Source organism: Gobio gobio, assembly GCF_949357685.1.
Source record: "Gobio gobio genome assembly, chromosome: 1".
In the NCBI taxonomy this organism is placed as follows: Eukaryota; Metazoa; Chordata; class Actinopteri; order Cypriniformes; family Gobionidae; genus Gobio; species Gobio gobio.
The window spans coordinates 56598653-56617192 of NC_137097.1; the positions used below are offsets into that span (position 1 = coordinate 56598653).

Genomic DNA, 18540 nt, shown 5'->3' on the forward strand with positions numbered 1-18540 from the left:
GTCTATTGGTTCCCGTTTTACAGAATCTATATGATACTTCAATTCAATGTTTGAGTGGTAGGTAATAACATATATCATCAATATTATAATATCAAGCTACCATAGATGAATCTGCAAATTTGAAAAATCGATTTGCATTATAGCTTGAGGCAAGACAAATAAACAAATATCACAGCCATGTTAGGTATCCTAAAATATGATTTTGTACGTCTTATTTACATGCAAGAATGTAGCCCCTCCTCCTTCAGCTCACGCCAACAAGCATGCTGGCCCAATGTTGATCCTCGTCCTGCCTTTAATGCGATCACTTTCTCGTTTCCTCTTTTTGCTTTTCTCCGAACAAAACCTTTGTTTTCTTATTTTTCTGTGCTGCTTCTGCCATGAATATAACATTCAGCAAACAACTGATAGTTGGGCTCGCACGTCCGAATTTAAGGAAGTGGGGGTGGTGGTGGAAGTGACGTATATGCCGTAAAGCAGTCGAATTTTGTAGTTCTTTTTGTTCTCGGGTTACTACCCGAAACCCGAAGTTTAAAAGTACGATTAAAAACGATACAGACCCCGTCAGGCTATGGCAGACGTGTCATTCAACCTATTGTAAGTCGATGTATCATCACAAGAGTCTTGAAAATATATTATAAAGGTTGAAAAGTTACCTAGTGCTGCTTTAAATGGAAGGGAAAAGTGTGGAAGAAAAAGGTGCACAAGCTGCAGGAATGACCGCAGCCTGGAAAGGATTGTCAGGAAAAGGCCATTCAAATGTGTGGCGGAGGTTCACAAGGAGTGGAGTTACTGCATCAAGAGCCACCACACACAGACGATTTCTGGACATGGGCTTCAAATGTCATCAGAAGCGTCTTTCCTGGGCTAAAGAAATAAAGAACTGGTCTGTTGCTCAGTGGTCCAGTCCTCTCTTCTGATGAGAACAAAACCTGATTCAATGACCATGGGATTACTGTGCTTGATTGGCCAGCAAACTCAACCGAAGGCCGCTATTGAAGCATCTTCCATAACACCTCAGCAGTGCCACAGGCTGACAGCATCCATGCCACACCGCATTGAGGCAGTAATTCATGCCAAAGGGCCCAAACCAAGTACAGAGTACATATGCATGAATATATTTTTCAGAGGGCCGACATTTATGTATTTAAAATCATTTTTTTAAATTGATTTCATGTAATATTCTAATTTTCTGAGATTTTGAATTTGGGGGTTTCATAAGCTGTAAGCCATAATCATCAAAATTATAAACAATAAAGGCTTGAAATATCTCACTTTGCATGTAATGAGTCTATATAATGTATTAGTTTCACCTTTTAAGTTGAATTACTGAAATAAATTAACTTTTCCACGACATTCTAATTTTATATATTTATATATATATAGTGGCAGTGGATATCAGAACCCACCCCTTCACCTTTAAAATGAAAGGTGCTTGAAAGACAAAAAAAGCCTTTCAAAGACAGCAATATGGTTAAATGACTGATAATTCAAATAGTAATTACTGTATTCGTCAGGAGTTAATTCAATATGCAATGTTGAGAAAATCATCTCTTAAAAGTGAAATGATTTCTGTAAATCCAGTGGTCAAATGCTTTGTGTCCTCTCAATGTCTCTTCCGTGTAATTATGGCCACATGACTAGTGGCTGGCCTGTGGGTGCAATTTCACAAAACTAGAAGAATTTCTGAACGTATATAAGCAATATGCTTTTTTTTTCCATTTAAGAAAGGAACCTTTAAAACATGAAAATGATTTACTGCCATTGTGTAAATATGCATTCAAATATTAACTATAGATTACGAGCATTTTTGAAGTACAAAATTTGTGTAATCCAGATATATGTGTGTGTATGTATATATATGGTACTATTATTATTAAGTTATTTGTGAAAAAAAAAAAAAATACAACAATATAATATGGACATGAAACCTGACCACCACTAGTTGAACTTTTGATTTGTTTATTCAGCGAGTTCAGTTGACCGCACAAACAAAAAAGAAAAGAAATTTCACATTTACATGAAATTATAAATAAATCCGATTATAACACCAATACCTTCCTTGCACAACTGGAATCAAGTTGTCAATATGTCATTACCAACTCTGTTTAAGCCACAAAAATCAAACCATTTACAGTAAATAAAACCATTAGCTAAGACAAAAGAACAGCCTACAATATTAAGACACCATGATTAATAAATTCAGTAGAGCATGTGAAAGCATGTTATTCCATGTATTCAAATAACCCAACTCATGGGGATATATACAACGTCTTAATCTTACAGAGTCCTTAATCATCACAAAATTCTCATCTGTAATCAAGCATAATCAAAGTCTTTTTTTTTTCCTTCTTTTTTTGGCAAAACAACAATTTATAGAAAAGGAATCACCCTGTATTTGTTTTGAGTTTTAAACAAAATACCAAAATTATTGACCCAATTATATGTTTTCTAATATCACTTAAAATAAACGAATGCAATCATAATTTACGGATAAAATGCAGCAATACTTGAAACTCTGTCTTTACATTTTTTTCTTTTTTATGAGTCATAATGGAAATTAAAAGTCAATTAGTCTTTTAAACAATTAGATAAAAGAAAACCAAAAGGCAACAGATCAATCTGCCAGATGACTGACTTATATGAGAAGCCCAATTAAAAAAATGTTAAAATAAAGAAAAAAGAAAAATGTCAAAATTAGTTTTTTTTGCATCTCAGTTGAAATATCTAAATGCTGTGATACAAATCCAAGCTGGAAAAAGCTCCAAGAAGTTCCATTGCAGAAGTGATAGTCAAAACTCAAAACCTATTAGATCATTTTCAGCATTAACTTCATTGTAAATGATAATTAATTTCAGGATCTTCTAAGTTACTCTTACACACCCAACTTCAAATGAAAACAGAATAAAAAAAAAACAAAAAAAACACTGCATTTCTGATAAGGCAATAACTAAAATCATTAACTAGTGAACAGGGGACCTCCAAAAACAAGGGGGGGAAAAAAATCAAATAAAATGTACGGCCAAATTGCACCTGACATGATGGTGAGCTTTAGAGATAAAATAAATAAATACATCTATCTTATATGGGTATTAAGGCAATGCAGTGGCTTTTATCTTCGTCGTGCTCCTCAAGCCGGTTTGTGATCAAAAATTCATACTTTACAGATTTCTGAACATCGAAAAGTACAATGAGGGCATTCATTTGTAAAGATATGAATGATAAATAAAACCCTTGCCTCTTCAAACATCACTGCATCGTATGCAGTAGCCTTAACAAAATGCGGATATAATACACTGCACAGTCTATCATAAAATAATCATTCGCAGGGAGTTTAATAACCTCCCATTGAGCATACGTGCAGCAATATTACAGTCAGTGCAATGCTTGGATTAGGCTGCTAAAGAGATCCCATTATACATGGGAAAACATATCACTGGTGCCCAACAAAATTCATCAGCAGAGGAGAGAAAGACAGAGGGAGAGGAACAAAGAAGTGGGTGAGGTTTGTGGTCCAAAACATAGAAGCACATCTACAGGATTAGTGAATATAAGCTCTGTAGACTGCAGACATGTCATTGTCCGACTGGTCCAATGCTTTTGCTCTCTTGTACACCTGCGGAAGTATGAAATAAGGCATTACTTTAATGGAAGTATATGCAGAAATTGCATGTAGTCCTAGATAAAACAATTCAAGCTTTTAATGTCACTGATTATTTACAGAAACTGATAACTGTCATTTTATGGCTGTTATTGATAAACCGCATATATTAAAAATATTACTCATACAGGGTTTTTCCAGGGTCAAAAATGGTCTTCGGTGGTGGCTGACAGACATGGCCATCCACACACACAGTAAAAAAGTACCCTACCCACGTGATTTGAGCGCAATACTGGCAATAAATGCAAAGAAACTATAAATATGTAATTTTTGCTTATCTTATTTTGATATCTGACATAATGCATGATATCTTACCTTGATGTTTGTTTCTTTTGTTCCTAATTTTTTACACTATTTACTGATAATCGTTTTATAAACATATCAATATTAAAAAGAAGCATTAAAAAAAATATTAACAAATAGCCTAATTTTCTACCATTTACAATTTAATAAAATGATCAGCTAGCTAACAACAACTTTGTTCATGATTTCACCTAACTACTATAGAAATTTAATAAAACAACTAAACTGAAGTCTAAACTAAATTTTATATATTTTACTATACATTGTCAATATAAACAACCTGAAAATACTGTCGATTATTAAGACTAATTCTTACTAACCACTCTTGCTAAATGGGGTGAGCACACTTGTGGCGTTCTCATTTCAGATGTGTTCGGAGTATCATATATTGATTCATGAGTTCAGTGTTGGACAGATCAGTTGTCGTTAAAATGATTCGGTACAAAGGAGTTGCGAATCGGACATTAGCAGACGCATTGTGTGCGAATCCCGTCTGTTAGAACATTGCGAAAGATGTGTCAACACACAGAAAACACTTCATAACTGGACAGGATTTGTTTCCCGTTTATTGAAAGTATGGTTTATGTCAGCTGGTCAGAGAAGAGTCAACATTTTTCGAGTGCAGTTTACACCCAGCGGTAATTCAAGGAAAAAAATGTCCGAATGCACCACGTGCAACATGGATTCGGTCTTCCGACCTTTTGATTTTGATTAATATGTGAAATATGAGCGCTAAGACAGTGCTTATTTTGAAGACAGAGAGTGCGCACGTGAGCTACATCACTCATAAATCATAATAACTGATCAAATAAGGCTTTGGCGGGACAAATTCATTTTGGCAGCTGCCAAAACAATTTAAATGCAGGAAAAACCCTGTACTACTTCAATCATATAGTGAATTTAGGCATCACAACATTATAAAATACTTTAAAAAATGGATATTCATTTGGAGATTTGCTAATGACTACATTTAACGGTGTTAAATTATTGGTGCTGGTTTTAAATATTAACTTTATGTGAATGTTAGATGATGACAAAAGGTAATCTGAATGTAAAAATAGGGAAAATGAGAAGCATAAATTAATTTACAGATGACACTCCAAAATAATCCATTCAGTTACCAAATGTTGTTTTACCTCATTTGCAGCAGCTGCCATTGGTGTTGGATGATTCACCGAATCTCCCATTGAAATAGCTAATCTCAGATCTTTCTGAATATGTTTCAGGTAGTAATCAGGTTTGAAGTTGCCCTGCAAGATATCTGCAAAGAAAACAATCAAACGTTAAGGTCAATTCTAGGATTATTTAATAGCTCCAAAGGTTAAATTGTCATACTGTGTTGCCTGTAGAATCTAATAGTTACCATTTTCCATTCAAGTATTGAAAATATTTGCACAATCGATGACTAAATAGGCATTTGGTGTGGCTGCAAAGGTTACGATCTCCAAGCAGCACCATTTTACAGAAAATGGTTAGAGGCAGGAGGATTCATTGGCAGCAACTTAAAACTTATAACAATCATAAATGACTAGCATACAGATAAACAACAGACTTCATTGTAATCACTTGTGTTAAGTAGAATCTTTAAGACATTTACAAGTAAACCTACTCTGGCATTTCTGGTCCACAAACGTGCTTGCCATTTGTCCGTGGCAAAGAATATCCAAGAATGTTTGTTGTGATTGTCCTGTGGCCTGCGCCAAGGTCAAACCCTCTGCGATGGTTGCCATGAAACTGCCTTGAACCATGTTAAGGATCAGCATCATTCTTGCGGCATTTCCTGCTTCCCCTGCTTCGTTGGACAATACAAAGTTAATATGAGATGCTAACATGCAACAGCAATCTAGTACACATCCACGCATGAAAGGTGGTAGTACCTATGAAGAAAGACGTCTTCCCCATTGCCTGGAAGCAGCTGCTACAATCTTCATAAACACTGCGGTCTCCTGCAGCAACAATGACCAGCATACCGTCATTGGAAAGCTGCTGGCTGCCCGAAACCGGGGCTTCAAGGAATCTGCCGCCTCTGGACGTGATGACCTACAGATTCAAATGAACCTTAGTTATAAGACTTCCTCCGTTAATGTCCCCACAGACTCGTTTGGTTGATGTTGGTTACCTGTGAGAGCTCTGTGATGGTTTCTGGATCAACAGTGGACATCTCCACATAACATTTGCCTGGTCTGATTCCCTGTAGGACTCCACTAGGACCTAACACAAGCTGAACAGAAAGAACACTGTACATGTAAACCAAAGAAAAGCAGCTTGACGGATTGAAAACAAAGAGAGCCATTTACAAAACATTGACCTACATCTCTGGCAGCTTTCGGGTCTGATACGCAGGAAAATGTGATATCGCACATGGACACGACCTCTGCAGGCGTTCGCCCTAATCTGGCACCTTCTTGGATGAACAAATCACACTGCAGAAAAAAAAAAAAAGTTGAAAAATCATTCAAACTTATTGTAACTACTTCAGAAGCGACAATATTTAAACCCCTCTGACTGTACCTTTTCTGCCGTGCGATTCCAAACGGTCACAACATGCCCCATCTTCAACAAATTAGAAACCACACCACTTCCCATCAGTCCTAGTCCAAGGAACCCTATCCTGTTGTGAAAACATATAAAATTACATTACAAACATTATTGGTATCATAAGTATAACAATTTAAGTCAAACGTTTGTTTGAGAAATTAACACAAATTTCAGATTCAGGCCACACAGTATTTTCACTAAAATGAACCTGCTCATTAGAGTAATTTGTTTGTTAATCAGATTACACTGGTTGCGTAATGTGCTGGTTTTTGCAAGGACCAAAACAAAAACACGGCTCAGCAGAACAGTGACATCAGCAGTACAGGAAGCTCTGTACAAATGCAAACAGCCAGTGGGGTGGGTTGGGTTGGGGTTCAGGTCTGGGGATTTTAAGAATGTATAGTCACTGAAATGAAGATTGCGATCAGTGTTATTGTTAACAAAACTAAAGCGATTGAAATATTAATTGAAGTAAATCTGAAATAAAATATAAATATTCAAAGAAAAATCCACAAAATAGAAATAATCGCCTTTAACTGAAATAAGTTGAAAAACAAAAACACATATGAAATTACTAGAACGAAAATTAAGCAAAAATATAAACATAAAATCTCATTCAAAATATGAATTAACACTATATTAGTGTATAAATAATATTACATGACGCTGATTACATTTTTTTTACCCAGCCTTATTCAATGACCTAAAATAGCACAGAATACAGTTTTTTTAAAATAAGTTTTGAATCTTAGGCCCTGTCCACACGAACACGGGTATTTTCAAAACCGCAGCTTTTTCTACGCGGTTTGGCTGTTCGTCCACACGCAAACGCAGTATCCGGTTACTGAAACCGGACTTTTTTGAAAACTCCGGCCAGGGTGAAGTTTTTTAGAAACTCCGGTTACAGCGTTGTCGTGTAGAAGGTGAAACCGGAGATTTCGGCTTGTTAAGTCGAAATGTGCGCCGTTCTCTCCTTTGTTTGACATCAGATTGTGCGCCGTTATCGCTTTTGTTTATACATGAGTGGAGTCTATGCAATGGCGGACGTAACTTTTAATAACTCTGCTAACAGCGCTTATTACATACAGATACATGTGCAGTTATCTCATTGTATTGCAGAACAGAGGCGCCAGCATACAAAAATACAACATACCCGTAAATCCTCTAATATTGGCCTGTATTCCATTAGCGGCCGGGTCTCCAACATTGGCCGGTCTCGCTGTCACCGAAGGTAAATAAAGGCCGGTCTCTAATAGCGGCCGGGGCTATTATTAGAACCAACGTTTTTCTGGGCAGGCCTCAACATTATGCTTGCATGTGATAGTAACATGCAAGTACCACAGGGGTCATGTCAATCACCCAGACATCCCAAGTCTCCCGCATATTTATAGCAGCTCCCTGATGCCCGCAAATTAGTAAAATTCTCCCGCAATCTAGAGCGAGCGAGCAAGAGCGCGCATGCGAGACACAAACTGTGCACGCGCGCACGGCAGAGAGCGAGAAACCTTACGTGTGTGTGCTAGTGTGCACCTAATGAAGCACATGTAAGACGGAGAGCGTCCTGATTGGCTTGTTTCGGTAAGTCAACCAATCAATTGTCAGTGTGGGCGGGCTTTTATCTCTTCGGGCTTTTATCTCTCGCCCCAAAAAACGAAAGTATAAAGTATAAACATAATGATAATCTTGCACGCTCTACAGTTTGTAACTAACATGTTATGGTTGAGTTAAACAAGTTTCATTTCATGTGCATATTTTTCAGGTCGGCTAGTTGCCAAGGCTACATGAAAACAACAAACTCCTTAGACCTGTTTAAAGTTGCAATGAAATATAAATAAAAGCAGTTTACATAAATAGTAGTATAAGCAGCTTATGTAAATAGTAAAAGTGATCTACATAATTTTAGGAGAGATACCTCCCTGAAATGACTTTTTTCAGGTTGGGATGTCTGATCACCTCTCTCGCACGTGAGACTTCAGTCACCGGGTCCGGTAGGCTAACGTTTACGGCGCGAGGATGAGAACAGACGCGCAGCGGTCAGCGGAACATGAGGAGGACGAAGAGGATCTGTACAATAATTAACTTGTTGTAGAGGCTGGCGCGAGTGATGAGGAGTTTACAGGGAGAGATGAAAAGGAGGAGGAAACTGAGGAGGATGAGGATTAAACAGAATTGGAGGATTTTTTTTTTTATAACTTCAAACCAAACGAGACAGGAATGGTTAAACTTTGGAGCGGTAAGGTGTCTGTTGCCTTTTGTTATGAATCAATAACCTAATTATCACCGTGTATGGTTAAGTGTTTACAATGCACTACCGGTAGCCTATGTTTGCTACGTTTTTGTTACCATATTTCTACACTGGAATTTAGCCTGAATTACCGGTATTTGTTGTTAATGTTCTGTATGCATACCATAATGTTATGGTAACTGTACGTTTTCAATAAATGAACCTAGTATTTTATAGGTTGAAATAGACGCAAAATCTCATTTTTAGTCATTCTACTGGTAGTTTGATTTGCTCAAATAGAAATTGAGGCCTGCCTCTAATTCTGGCCTCCTTCCAATAAAGGCCTGGACCGCGATGCGCTTGAGTAAAATAAAGGCCCGGGCCTATATTAGAGGATTTACGGTAGTAAGGCAAGTGTGTGAAGCTTCAGTCCACTTGAGCCCTGCCCCTACAGTTACCTGTCAGTGTCACTGATTCCAAAGTAAACTTGTAGAAGGGTTTCACTGAGCCCATGGCATCCCTCAGTGCATCGGTGCCGTGGATGGGACCCATGTGGAAATCAAGCAGCCAATCATAGCGCAGTTTTGCGTTTTCATGTGGACGGAGATTTTTTTAAAACTGTGCTTGTGTGGACGCGATTGTTTTTTAAAACGGAGGAGGAAAAACTCCGGTTATAAAAATACCCGTGTACGTGTGGACTAGGCCTTAGAATTTTAATGTGACCCCATATTTGGATCTCACCGTTTCCGACCAGTAAAAACATGACTCTGTATTACCTTTTGTCTGTAGGCGTAATGTTGCCATTGATGGCTGTGCTGTCTGCTGCTTGAATAGATGTTGATCTTGTGTCCTTTTCAAAATTAAAACACAATTACTAAGCAATTCTAGCCAGCTAATAGATCAGATTATTGAAGAAACCACAAGGTGTAAATTTCTAGGCAGTGCTCACCTCCTCGATTATCTTTAAACGCTTGGTGATGGGCTCCATTGATGAAGCTGGCTGTAAGGAAAGGGGAGGGTTTTTTGAAAATCAAAGTCTATTCAACATTCATTTTAGATTTTCTAGAAAGAGCAAAAAGTCTTGCACTCAAAGGATCCTAGATACAAATTGAGGTGAAAACACCACGTACAGAGCCAGGGAAGGGAAACCAGGTGGAAACCTTTTGGCCACAACAGTCACAAATGATCTTAAGTGCATGTTACTCATTGCTCTGCCAGCTTCCTATAAGGATTGCACTTATATTATCCCCTGCTGTCATGTCACGCGGCTCATACTGCCATATCTGATGTGAGAGCCAGGAGCGAAGCAAGTGTTAGGAACTGAAAATCAAGTTATCATGCTCAGCCACATGCTCCGCTTCAGTTTAACTGAAACTTATACTGGGCAAGAAAACAGCTGACACAGCCTACATGAAGATTTTTGAGAAAAGCCTGAGGCAATTAAGATCTCAGCGTCTCGTTTTTGGAGATATAACTTTAAGATCAATTTGTTCTGACTGTGGCGCCTGAAAGCAAAAGGGCAAAAGGACAAGCAAGAAGGAAATGTTCCTCTGCAGAGGAAGTGCCAAGAGGAAAGGAAGAGTCATTTAAACAGTTTGCTAGTATAACTGGCACATGAACAGCAGCACAAGAGTAACTTGGCCGGGCGTCTCTGCTGGCTGAAAACAATCTTTTCCAATACAGCACCCCACCCCAATAAATCTAATCAATTATTTAATAACACTAGCCTGTAACAAACTGTGAAACCATAGCCAGGGTGAAGAATTAACCGTTGGCCAAGCCCATGGACATAAATATTTATTACTGCCCATGTATTTTGAAAAAGTATTTTTGGCCATCATTTCTTGCATATCTGTAGCAAACAGCTCACAACTGCAGTGGCATGATTTTCTTTCTCAAAGTATTTTTTGGAGGTTTGTTAACTAACACGCCACTTTTTGAACAAGCTTGAAAACGACTCAAAATGGTTGCAGTTAAAGGGTTAGTTCACCCAAAAATTAAAATTCTGTCATTAATTACTTACCCTCATGTCGTTGAAGCTTCGAAGCGTTATGAATCAGTGAGTCGATTCAGCGGTTTGGATCGCCAAAGTCACGTGATTTCAGCAGTTTGACCAAGGGGGTAATCCAGCCCCCGGAAAGCGTACCTTCCATAGGGGCAGCCATTGCTAACCAAGCCATCACCTGTTGTTAGCATCCCATTGACTCCCATTCATTTTCGCCTCACTTTGACAGTGAATATCTTTACATCTGAGCCGTTTAAAGACTCCATTCGTCCATTGTGTATTTCTAAACAAACACGACAATGTATAACAGGCTCCATTACCTGGTATCTTACACTATCGCCCCCTAGAAGCCTTTTTTGTAAAATATAGACTAACGATTGCATCAACCACACGACTGTGTCGCGTTGAGCAAATTACCGTATAGACCCGAGGAGAAGCTCGTAGGCAATCTTTTACTGTCTATGAGGCAATCGGGAGGGATGTGGAGGCATAAACGCTGATAGAGATGTTGCAGATCCTGCTTCATTCATCAAAAGTTGCTCCTGCTCACCCTCTCTGTCTCTGCAAGATTCGGTGATTCAGATTTCACTTTGCACAACTACTAGAAGACTTGCCACTGTCGGACAGGTTGCTCACGTCACATCTACGTCGTCAAGTTCAGTCTGAAGCTGCGCAGTACGCTCAGCCATCAGGAAGTGAGTGCTTCTATCTGACTTCAGTTTTCTCAGTAGAAGTCTACGAGGTCGCTCTGTCCATTTCTTTTACTGTCTATGGGTTTGACACGCGATCCGAATCATGATTCGGCTCGCTGATTCATAACGCTTCGAAGCTTCATGATGCAGTGTTTTGAAATCGGTCATCACTATATAAGTCGTTATTTAGGTTTTTTTTGCGCACAAAAACTATTATCGTCACTTCATAAAGTTATTGTAGAACCACTGTAGTGAGATGGACTTCGTAACGACGTCCAGAACCTTTTAAGGGTCTTGAGAGTGTTAAGTGCATGGTGCAAATGGAGGCCTTTCTGAGCCATCGGATTTCAACTAAAATATCTTCATTTGTGTTCTGAAGACGAACGGAGGTCTTACGGGTGTCGAACGACACGAGGGTAAGTAATTAATTAAAGAATTTTCATTTTTGGGTGAACTAACGCTTTAACAACTTTGTATTACCCGGTATAATTGTGGTCATACCGGTCTCTTATGTTCACCAGTCAAATTTTCATGAGAGCTATTTAAATGTACAATATTCAAAAGTTTGGGGTCAGTAATTTTTGTTTGTTTTTGAAAAGTGTCTAATGCTCACCAAAGCTGCATAAGCAAAATGCAATACAAACAACAATACTGTGAAATAATTACAATTCAAAATAATGGTTTTATATTTTAATGTTTTAAAATGTTTACGCTTTTTTCCTGTGACGCACAGTTGAATTTTCACCATCATTACTCCAGTCTTCAGTGTCACATGATCCTTCAGAAATCAGTCTAATATACTGATTTGATGCTCAAGAAATATTTTATCGTCAACTTTTTTTTCAGGATTGTTACATGAATAGAAAGTTCAAAAGAACAGCCTTTATTTGGAGTAGAACTCTTTTGTAACAAATACTTTTACTGTCAATTCTGATCAATTTAATGTCTTCTTGCTGAATGAAGGTTACCAAAAATCCTACCGACCTCAAACTTTTGAATGGTAGTGTAAATGTTTAGCCAGGTCGAGTTCTGTAGTAAAATAAAGTGTTCATTTTGGACCCTGACCACAGCCCATACAAACACCTTTTAAACAGGACTACAAAACCACAGCCAAAAAATAGGTTCAGTTGAGTACACGTCAGCCCATGATTAGAGGGTCAACCAATAAGCTCAACACTACAAATTTCTGTTCTGATACGTAACAAATTCAGTATAACTGCCATGCTGCAGATTTGGCCAAATAGCAATCGCCAGAAGCAGTTTGGGGGAGGGAATTATTCAGAGATTACTAGAGCAGCCATTGTGTGCAATGTGCAAGAGACAGGGGGAAGGTTGCACTAACTAGAAAATCATTCAGCATCCCAGTAAAATGTCTCCTTACCTTCTCAGACTGGCTGAGCAGAAAGTGATGGAAATGTGGGTCATCCTTTACTGGCTATAACGGAAGGAGAGTTAAATTGGAAACTATTCTCCAAAGAGACTTACTGACCTGAGAGCTGTTTAATCTGCAACTAATTAAAGTGAAATGGTGAAAGGTGCAACTATACAGTGAAGGATGTAATGGAAAATGTGGTGTTTTCACACCAGTTCATTTCAGTGGCTTAAAATAACCTTATTGGATGTGTTTGTGCAGTTGCTATGAAAATTCACAGCAGTGACTGCACCTAACTCCATCAACCAAGCGTGGATAAGTCTTACTGGTAACTTAAAAAAAAGGGTATTTTATGTGAAGAACCCATAAAAGTGCAGAAACAAACTGTGAATGAAACCTACACTGCTCTCCCATTTGAATCCTGACACTGTTCCAGCGACCAGCCGTTGTACAGAGGATGGCTCTGGGTCAGAATCAGTCTGTTCCTTAAGGGAAAGAGAGACACATTCACCTTGTGTACAGAATGGCTTGATCTCATGAAACAAAGCCCTAAAATAGCTGCACCTCTACCCAGTCAAAATACGGTTGGGCGGATGCATTGGTCGCACTGCAAAAGATGACAGTAGTCTCAATGAATGGGTGGGTCCCACTTGACAAATCCGACACTAAAACATACAATTGTAACTCCAAAGCAGGTGCAACAGCAAATGGCCTTAAAAAAGGACTTGTGAAGCTGACAAAAAAAAACAAGTGTCAGGTTATGATCAAGCCCTTGCCCTCAACAGTGCCATTTAATGTTAAAGCATTATGTTCCAACCTTGTCCGACGAGCCACCCTTAAAGGCATCTTCATCATCCTCTTCAATGATCTTCATTGGTTTAGCTGCTTTACGCCCTTTATCTGACTTGCTTTTGTCATCAGAGTGTGCCTGTAAAACAAAGGTTTTTACAACATGAGCAATTATTTCGAAGAATCCATTTACACCTGGTACCAATGTACTCTGGGTGTCAATCATAAGTTGGACAACATTAAATAGAGGTTTAAATGGAGTCCAAAATGCTTTGTGATCTGATCGCTCAGATTCACAGGTAATCCCAGACAATGCAAATAAAATGTAGCTTTATACAAAATTAACCATCCAATTGAAAAGTACTTTCAAAATGTGGTCTTGACTAAACAAATATTCTGTTCAAAACATCCTGTTTACAGTGAGAGTTATATAATGTTAATGTTTATTTGAAAACAACAGCATACAGCCTTTGTGATATGCTTTATAAACACATTTTAAATGCACATTAATATCAGGTGTAAAAAGAAAAAGCGATGTGTCTTGTGGTCTCAACGAACATGACAGGCGAAACCAAGCCCTTTAGAGGGACATTTTACCCAAAAATGAAAATTTACTCACTTGTTGTTCAAAACCTGTATGACTTTCTTTCTTCTGTGGAACAGAGTTATTCTGAAGAATGTTGGTAATGGTAACTAAACTGTTTTGGTGCCCACTGACACTAATAATATGGACAAAAAACATTTCAAAATATAAATATTACATTCCACAGATGAAAAAGCCATGAGGGTGAGTAAATAACAGAATTTAAATTGTGCGCAAATTACTCATTTAACGACAAAAACAGCAGATCATGTGGTTCTTATAGGTCTTGTTTACACCTGGTATTAACAACCCTCTACAATGCATTTTCCTGTCAAAATAACATTAATTTGGAATTATTCAGCTTTTAAGAACAAACAGAAGATATGCCGGTTTGTCTGCTAGCGGGCGGAATTAATGCTCAACCGGCAATCTCATTGGCTGGCGCTCACCTATTACCATCCCTGTTTTGATTTCAGCAAATCAGTTCGAGTGAACGCTGACAACATTCAAAAAAAAAAGAAAAGAAAAAAGTATTATCTCTATTACCATCTTTTAATAATAATTTATATTATCTATTTTTTACAGAAACACAGAATGACCAACAACATCTTAAGCACCACCACCAGTCCTAAGTTCAGTTAAAATGACAAACATGCATTCATACATGCTTTATATATATATATATATATATATATATATATATATATATATATATATATATATATATATTAGGGATGAAACGATTACCGGTTTCACGATAAACCACGATCAAATTTAGTGACGGTTAGTAATATCGTATAAAATTTTATTATCATTAAAACCGCGTGTGATTATCACGGTTGTGAAAACTCGCGGTAAATCCTGTGTAGTCAGCGTCAGTCAGGCGCAGCACCGCTGTTTTTTGAATGATAAGAAATGGCAGAAGGCAGTGACAGCACTTCTGGTGATTGTTCAGCCTCTAAAAGGACCAAATCTGAGGCGTGGTCATATTTTGGCTTTTACAAAAGTCCTGAGGGAAACTTAATCTAAGATGGTCACCCTGTCTGCAGAACATGCCAGAAGAAAGTCACTGTAATAGGGAAAACACTTCAAAACTACGAACGGCAAGTGGACTTTGACCTCAATACCAAAACTACATCTGGGAAATAATAACGTGAAGCGAACGAACAAATTTAGTCAAGACTAACATTTAAGGGATAATAATCAGGGCTTGACATTAACAACCGCCATTTGCGGGTGTAACGTTATTTCGGCTGCACACTAGTCACTCTGGCTGTTGAACTTATAATAGTCTTCTCAAAAGCCATCTGTTATAATCGCGTTGCGCATTATAACCACTCACACGTGTTTCTATTGAGTTTATGAATGCAATGTCTCATAATCAGAGGCGTTCAGATTAGCCGGAGTTTCATTCAGAGCGCGCGCCGCTCTTACTCGCTGAAATCTACACTAAAAGCAGAGATAAACGTGCGATGTATGCAGGAGATTCATTCATCATATAGTGGTTGTACTGTTTTTGTTCTATTTCAGCAGCGAAAATGGTTTTAAAAAAAACAGCAGAAGCACAGCGCGTCTGACATGACTGGCATAACGCTGGTGAATTTAGGGACCGTCTCTAAAGTTACACACAACATTGGTAACGTTACACGTTTCAAATTTCAGCATTTGAAGAGAATGACAGTCATAAAACTGACTGTAAAGTGATCATTTAGGTGTTAGGTATGATGCACACATTTTGATATTTAATAAAAAAAACTGTCAAATCATATGGATATGCATTATTTCACTTGGATACTGTTTGGGCTCTAACACAAAATATGCTAGATTTAAATGCATCATTGCTGAACACTGTAAATATATTCTCAAGCAATATTCTCATCAGAGATAATATTAGAGATTATATTTACGACAAATTATTATTATTTATGCGTTGCTATTGACGACGGCCATTAAGGAAGGAAATCCCACAGAATCTAGCTTAAAAAAGTGCATAGAGCTGCTTGATTTATTTGTTGTTTGTTGATTTTCAAATATAAAACTTGTTGAAATGTTTTAAGTGTGTGCATCTGTTCTTTTTGAACACTCATCTCGTTTGAACAAAACCGTGATAATATTGATAACCGTGATCATTTGGGTCACTATAATCGTGATGTTAAATTTCCATACCGTTTCATCCCTAATATATATATATATATATATATATATATATATATATATATATATATATATATATATATATATATATATATATATATATATATATATATATATATATATATATATATATATATATATATATAAAATGGTATATCAGTCTGGCGAGTAAACAAAAAACATTTACAAGCCAATGGTGATTCTATTGCCAAGGTGTGCATGGATGGTGCTAAATACAAGTGTAAATGGGTAGTTTTAAATCTGCCCACTTTCAACCAGATTGCTTTCGTAGTGTAGAGGCTCATGTGATCGAACGTCTTCAAACGGCCACATGAGACATAATCATTGTGGGACGTGTTGTGAAAGCGCACCAAAACAAGCAAATCAAATTTCACTGCATTTACCAAAACACGTTAATTACAGTTGAAATCGTAGCTGCATTTTTAAGTCTTTACATTGTTTCCTGATCGCTCGTAGTCTGCATAACAAAGGCCGTTCAATAGTAATTGTGCGCTCCACGCAAAAGTGATGTACAGTGAGATTAAAAAAGAGGGGAGCATCTCGAGGAAATACGAACAGCGGTCACATTTTAATACTTGAAGGAAACGGTATGTTTCACTGACCACTTGTGATGGAATCACTGAAAATCTTATTATCAGGTGGAAACAGGGCCTTAATTTGTGATCCTACTAACCTGATCTTTCCCCTTGGCCTTCTTTAGATACTCTTCAACTGCATCAACAGCCTGTTGGAAGCGCTTGCCTTTGTTTATCTTGATCATCTCTTCTTTGTGAGGGTGGTACGGCTTCAGCTGCTCTACCTTAATCCAGGCGCTAAAAGGGAAAAGCATATCAAAAGTCAAAATCTAGCAGGAAGGAAGTGGTGGTAAAACACTATCTATACTTTTACTCACTGATCTTCAGTTCCAAAAAACTTGACAAAGAAACATTTTTTGCCTCTTGGCTTTTTCAGATCCTTCGGAGGACTGACGACCTGAAAACACAATGGTTGGGGATGAGTAAATAAACAACCAAACATTATCCACAACTGATTCAGACCCTGTATCACAAGTTGCCTACATAAAAAAATATTTCTTGACATGTTTGAAAGTTTAAATGTTTGCTTTGGTTTGATTAATAGCAACCAAAAACTCTTTTTAGATAGCTAGCTCACTAGGTTTTGAACACAGCCGGTTAGTTCGTCCTCTATATGCATCATCCAACAGCTGACCTCGGGAAAAACAAGTTCAACTCAATCGTTTACATGAACAGGTCTCACCTTTCCTGGCCAAGGTGGATAGCGTCCAAGCTTACCCCTGAAAATATATTGAGAGGAGAAATTAGTGTTTTAAATGACTGTGGCTCGATTGAGAGTTTATTAAAAGAAAGCTATCGTGCCTCGAAACAAGCTAGCTAGTGCATAGCGTAACCCGTTTCGATCCCATCAGCAAACAACCCCTCTTAACTGCACTTAAGCTTGTATTATGTTCAGTATTCATATGCAAACACATTTAAAAGTAAAATGAAAAAAACACGTAGCGTTAAAAACACTAAGAGCATGGGTTTTTCTCCCCCTAAAAAGCATGGAAAGTAACGTTAATCGTTAGCGTGCATGCTAAGCTCTCTCGGTGTTTCAGTGTTTGGCTTGACGACACATAAACAGGGCCAATGCCGAATATTAAAACATAACATTTTATTATAAAACATTTATTACAATCGGTCTTCCACGTGCTCGAAAAAGTATTCAACCTCGACGAGAAATTAAATCGTACAAAGTTAAATTTGTTATCTCACCAAACCAGATCCCCGATCCTGAGATGCACGGTCGCCATCTTAAACTGTTAGTGAGAAGAAACGTCGCACTGAATGCAGGGAATGAACACACCCACTACACCCATCTACCCCCTACAAACGAGCGACGCGACGAAAGTAGGCCGCTCTCGTCTCATTATAATAAACAGTGAGGCTGTTTGTAGTGCAAAGCGATGTAGTGTAGATGGGGACATTGACCAGCTCTTCTAATTCATGTACATGAGAACTTATACACAGTTTAAAGTTCTCCAATGAGAATTCAAATACCAGCATGAAGGGAAATATGATTTTACAACGGTAAGCGTTGAAAGCGCCCACTCTGTTTCTAACACTGAAACTGTTACATATTTGTTACTGAGTCAATGTTACTACATTAGTCACAATAGTACAAAAATAGTGTTTAATTGG

General features: G+C 37.8%; 1 protein-coding gene across 7 annotated transcripts; it reads right to left on the reverse strand.

Moving 5' to 3' along the window:
• Window positions 1-1945: 1945 nt before the first annotated feature.
• Window positions 1946-18212, reverse strand: glyr1 (glyoxylate reductase 1 homolog (Arabidopsis)). 7 transcript variants are annotated; one of them, XM_079826857.1, is made up of 16 exons: window positions 18115-18212; window positions 17600-17636; window positions 17235-17314; window positions 17016-17154; window positions 13613-13723; window positions 13197-13280; window positions 12805-12858; window positions 9676-9726; window positions 9503-9576; window positions 6476-6575; window positions 6277-6387; window positions 6084-6185; window positions 5842-6004; window positions 5574-5753; window positions 5101-5225; window positions 1946-3616 (listed from the first exon to the last, which is right to left on the reverse strand). In XM_079826857.1, exons 1-16 carry the CDS (start codon window positions 18150-18152, stop codon window positions 3542-3544), a joined length of 1524 nt encoding a protein of 507 aa, XP_079682983.1. In that variant the 5' UTR covers window positions 18153-18212; the 3' UTR covers window positions 1946-3541. The 7 variants fall into 7 exon arrangements, with proteins under 7 accessions (XP_079682983.1, XP_079682982.1, XP_079682986.1 ...); XM_079826856.1 differs by having other exon boundaries at window positions 5574-5756; XM_079826860.1 differs by lacking the exon at window positions 13197-13280 and having other exon boundaries at window positions 5574-5756.
• Window positions 18213-18540: the final 328 nt, after the last annotated feature.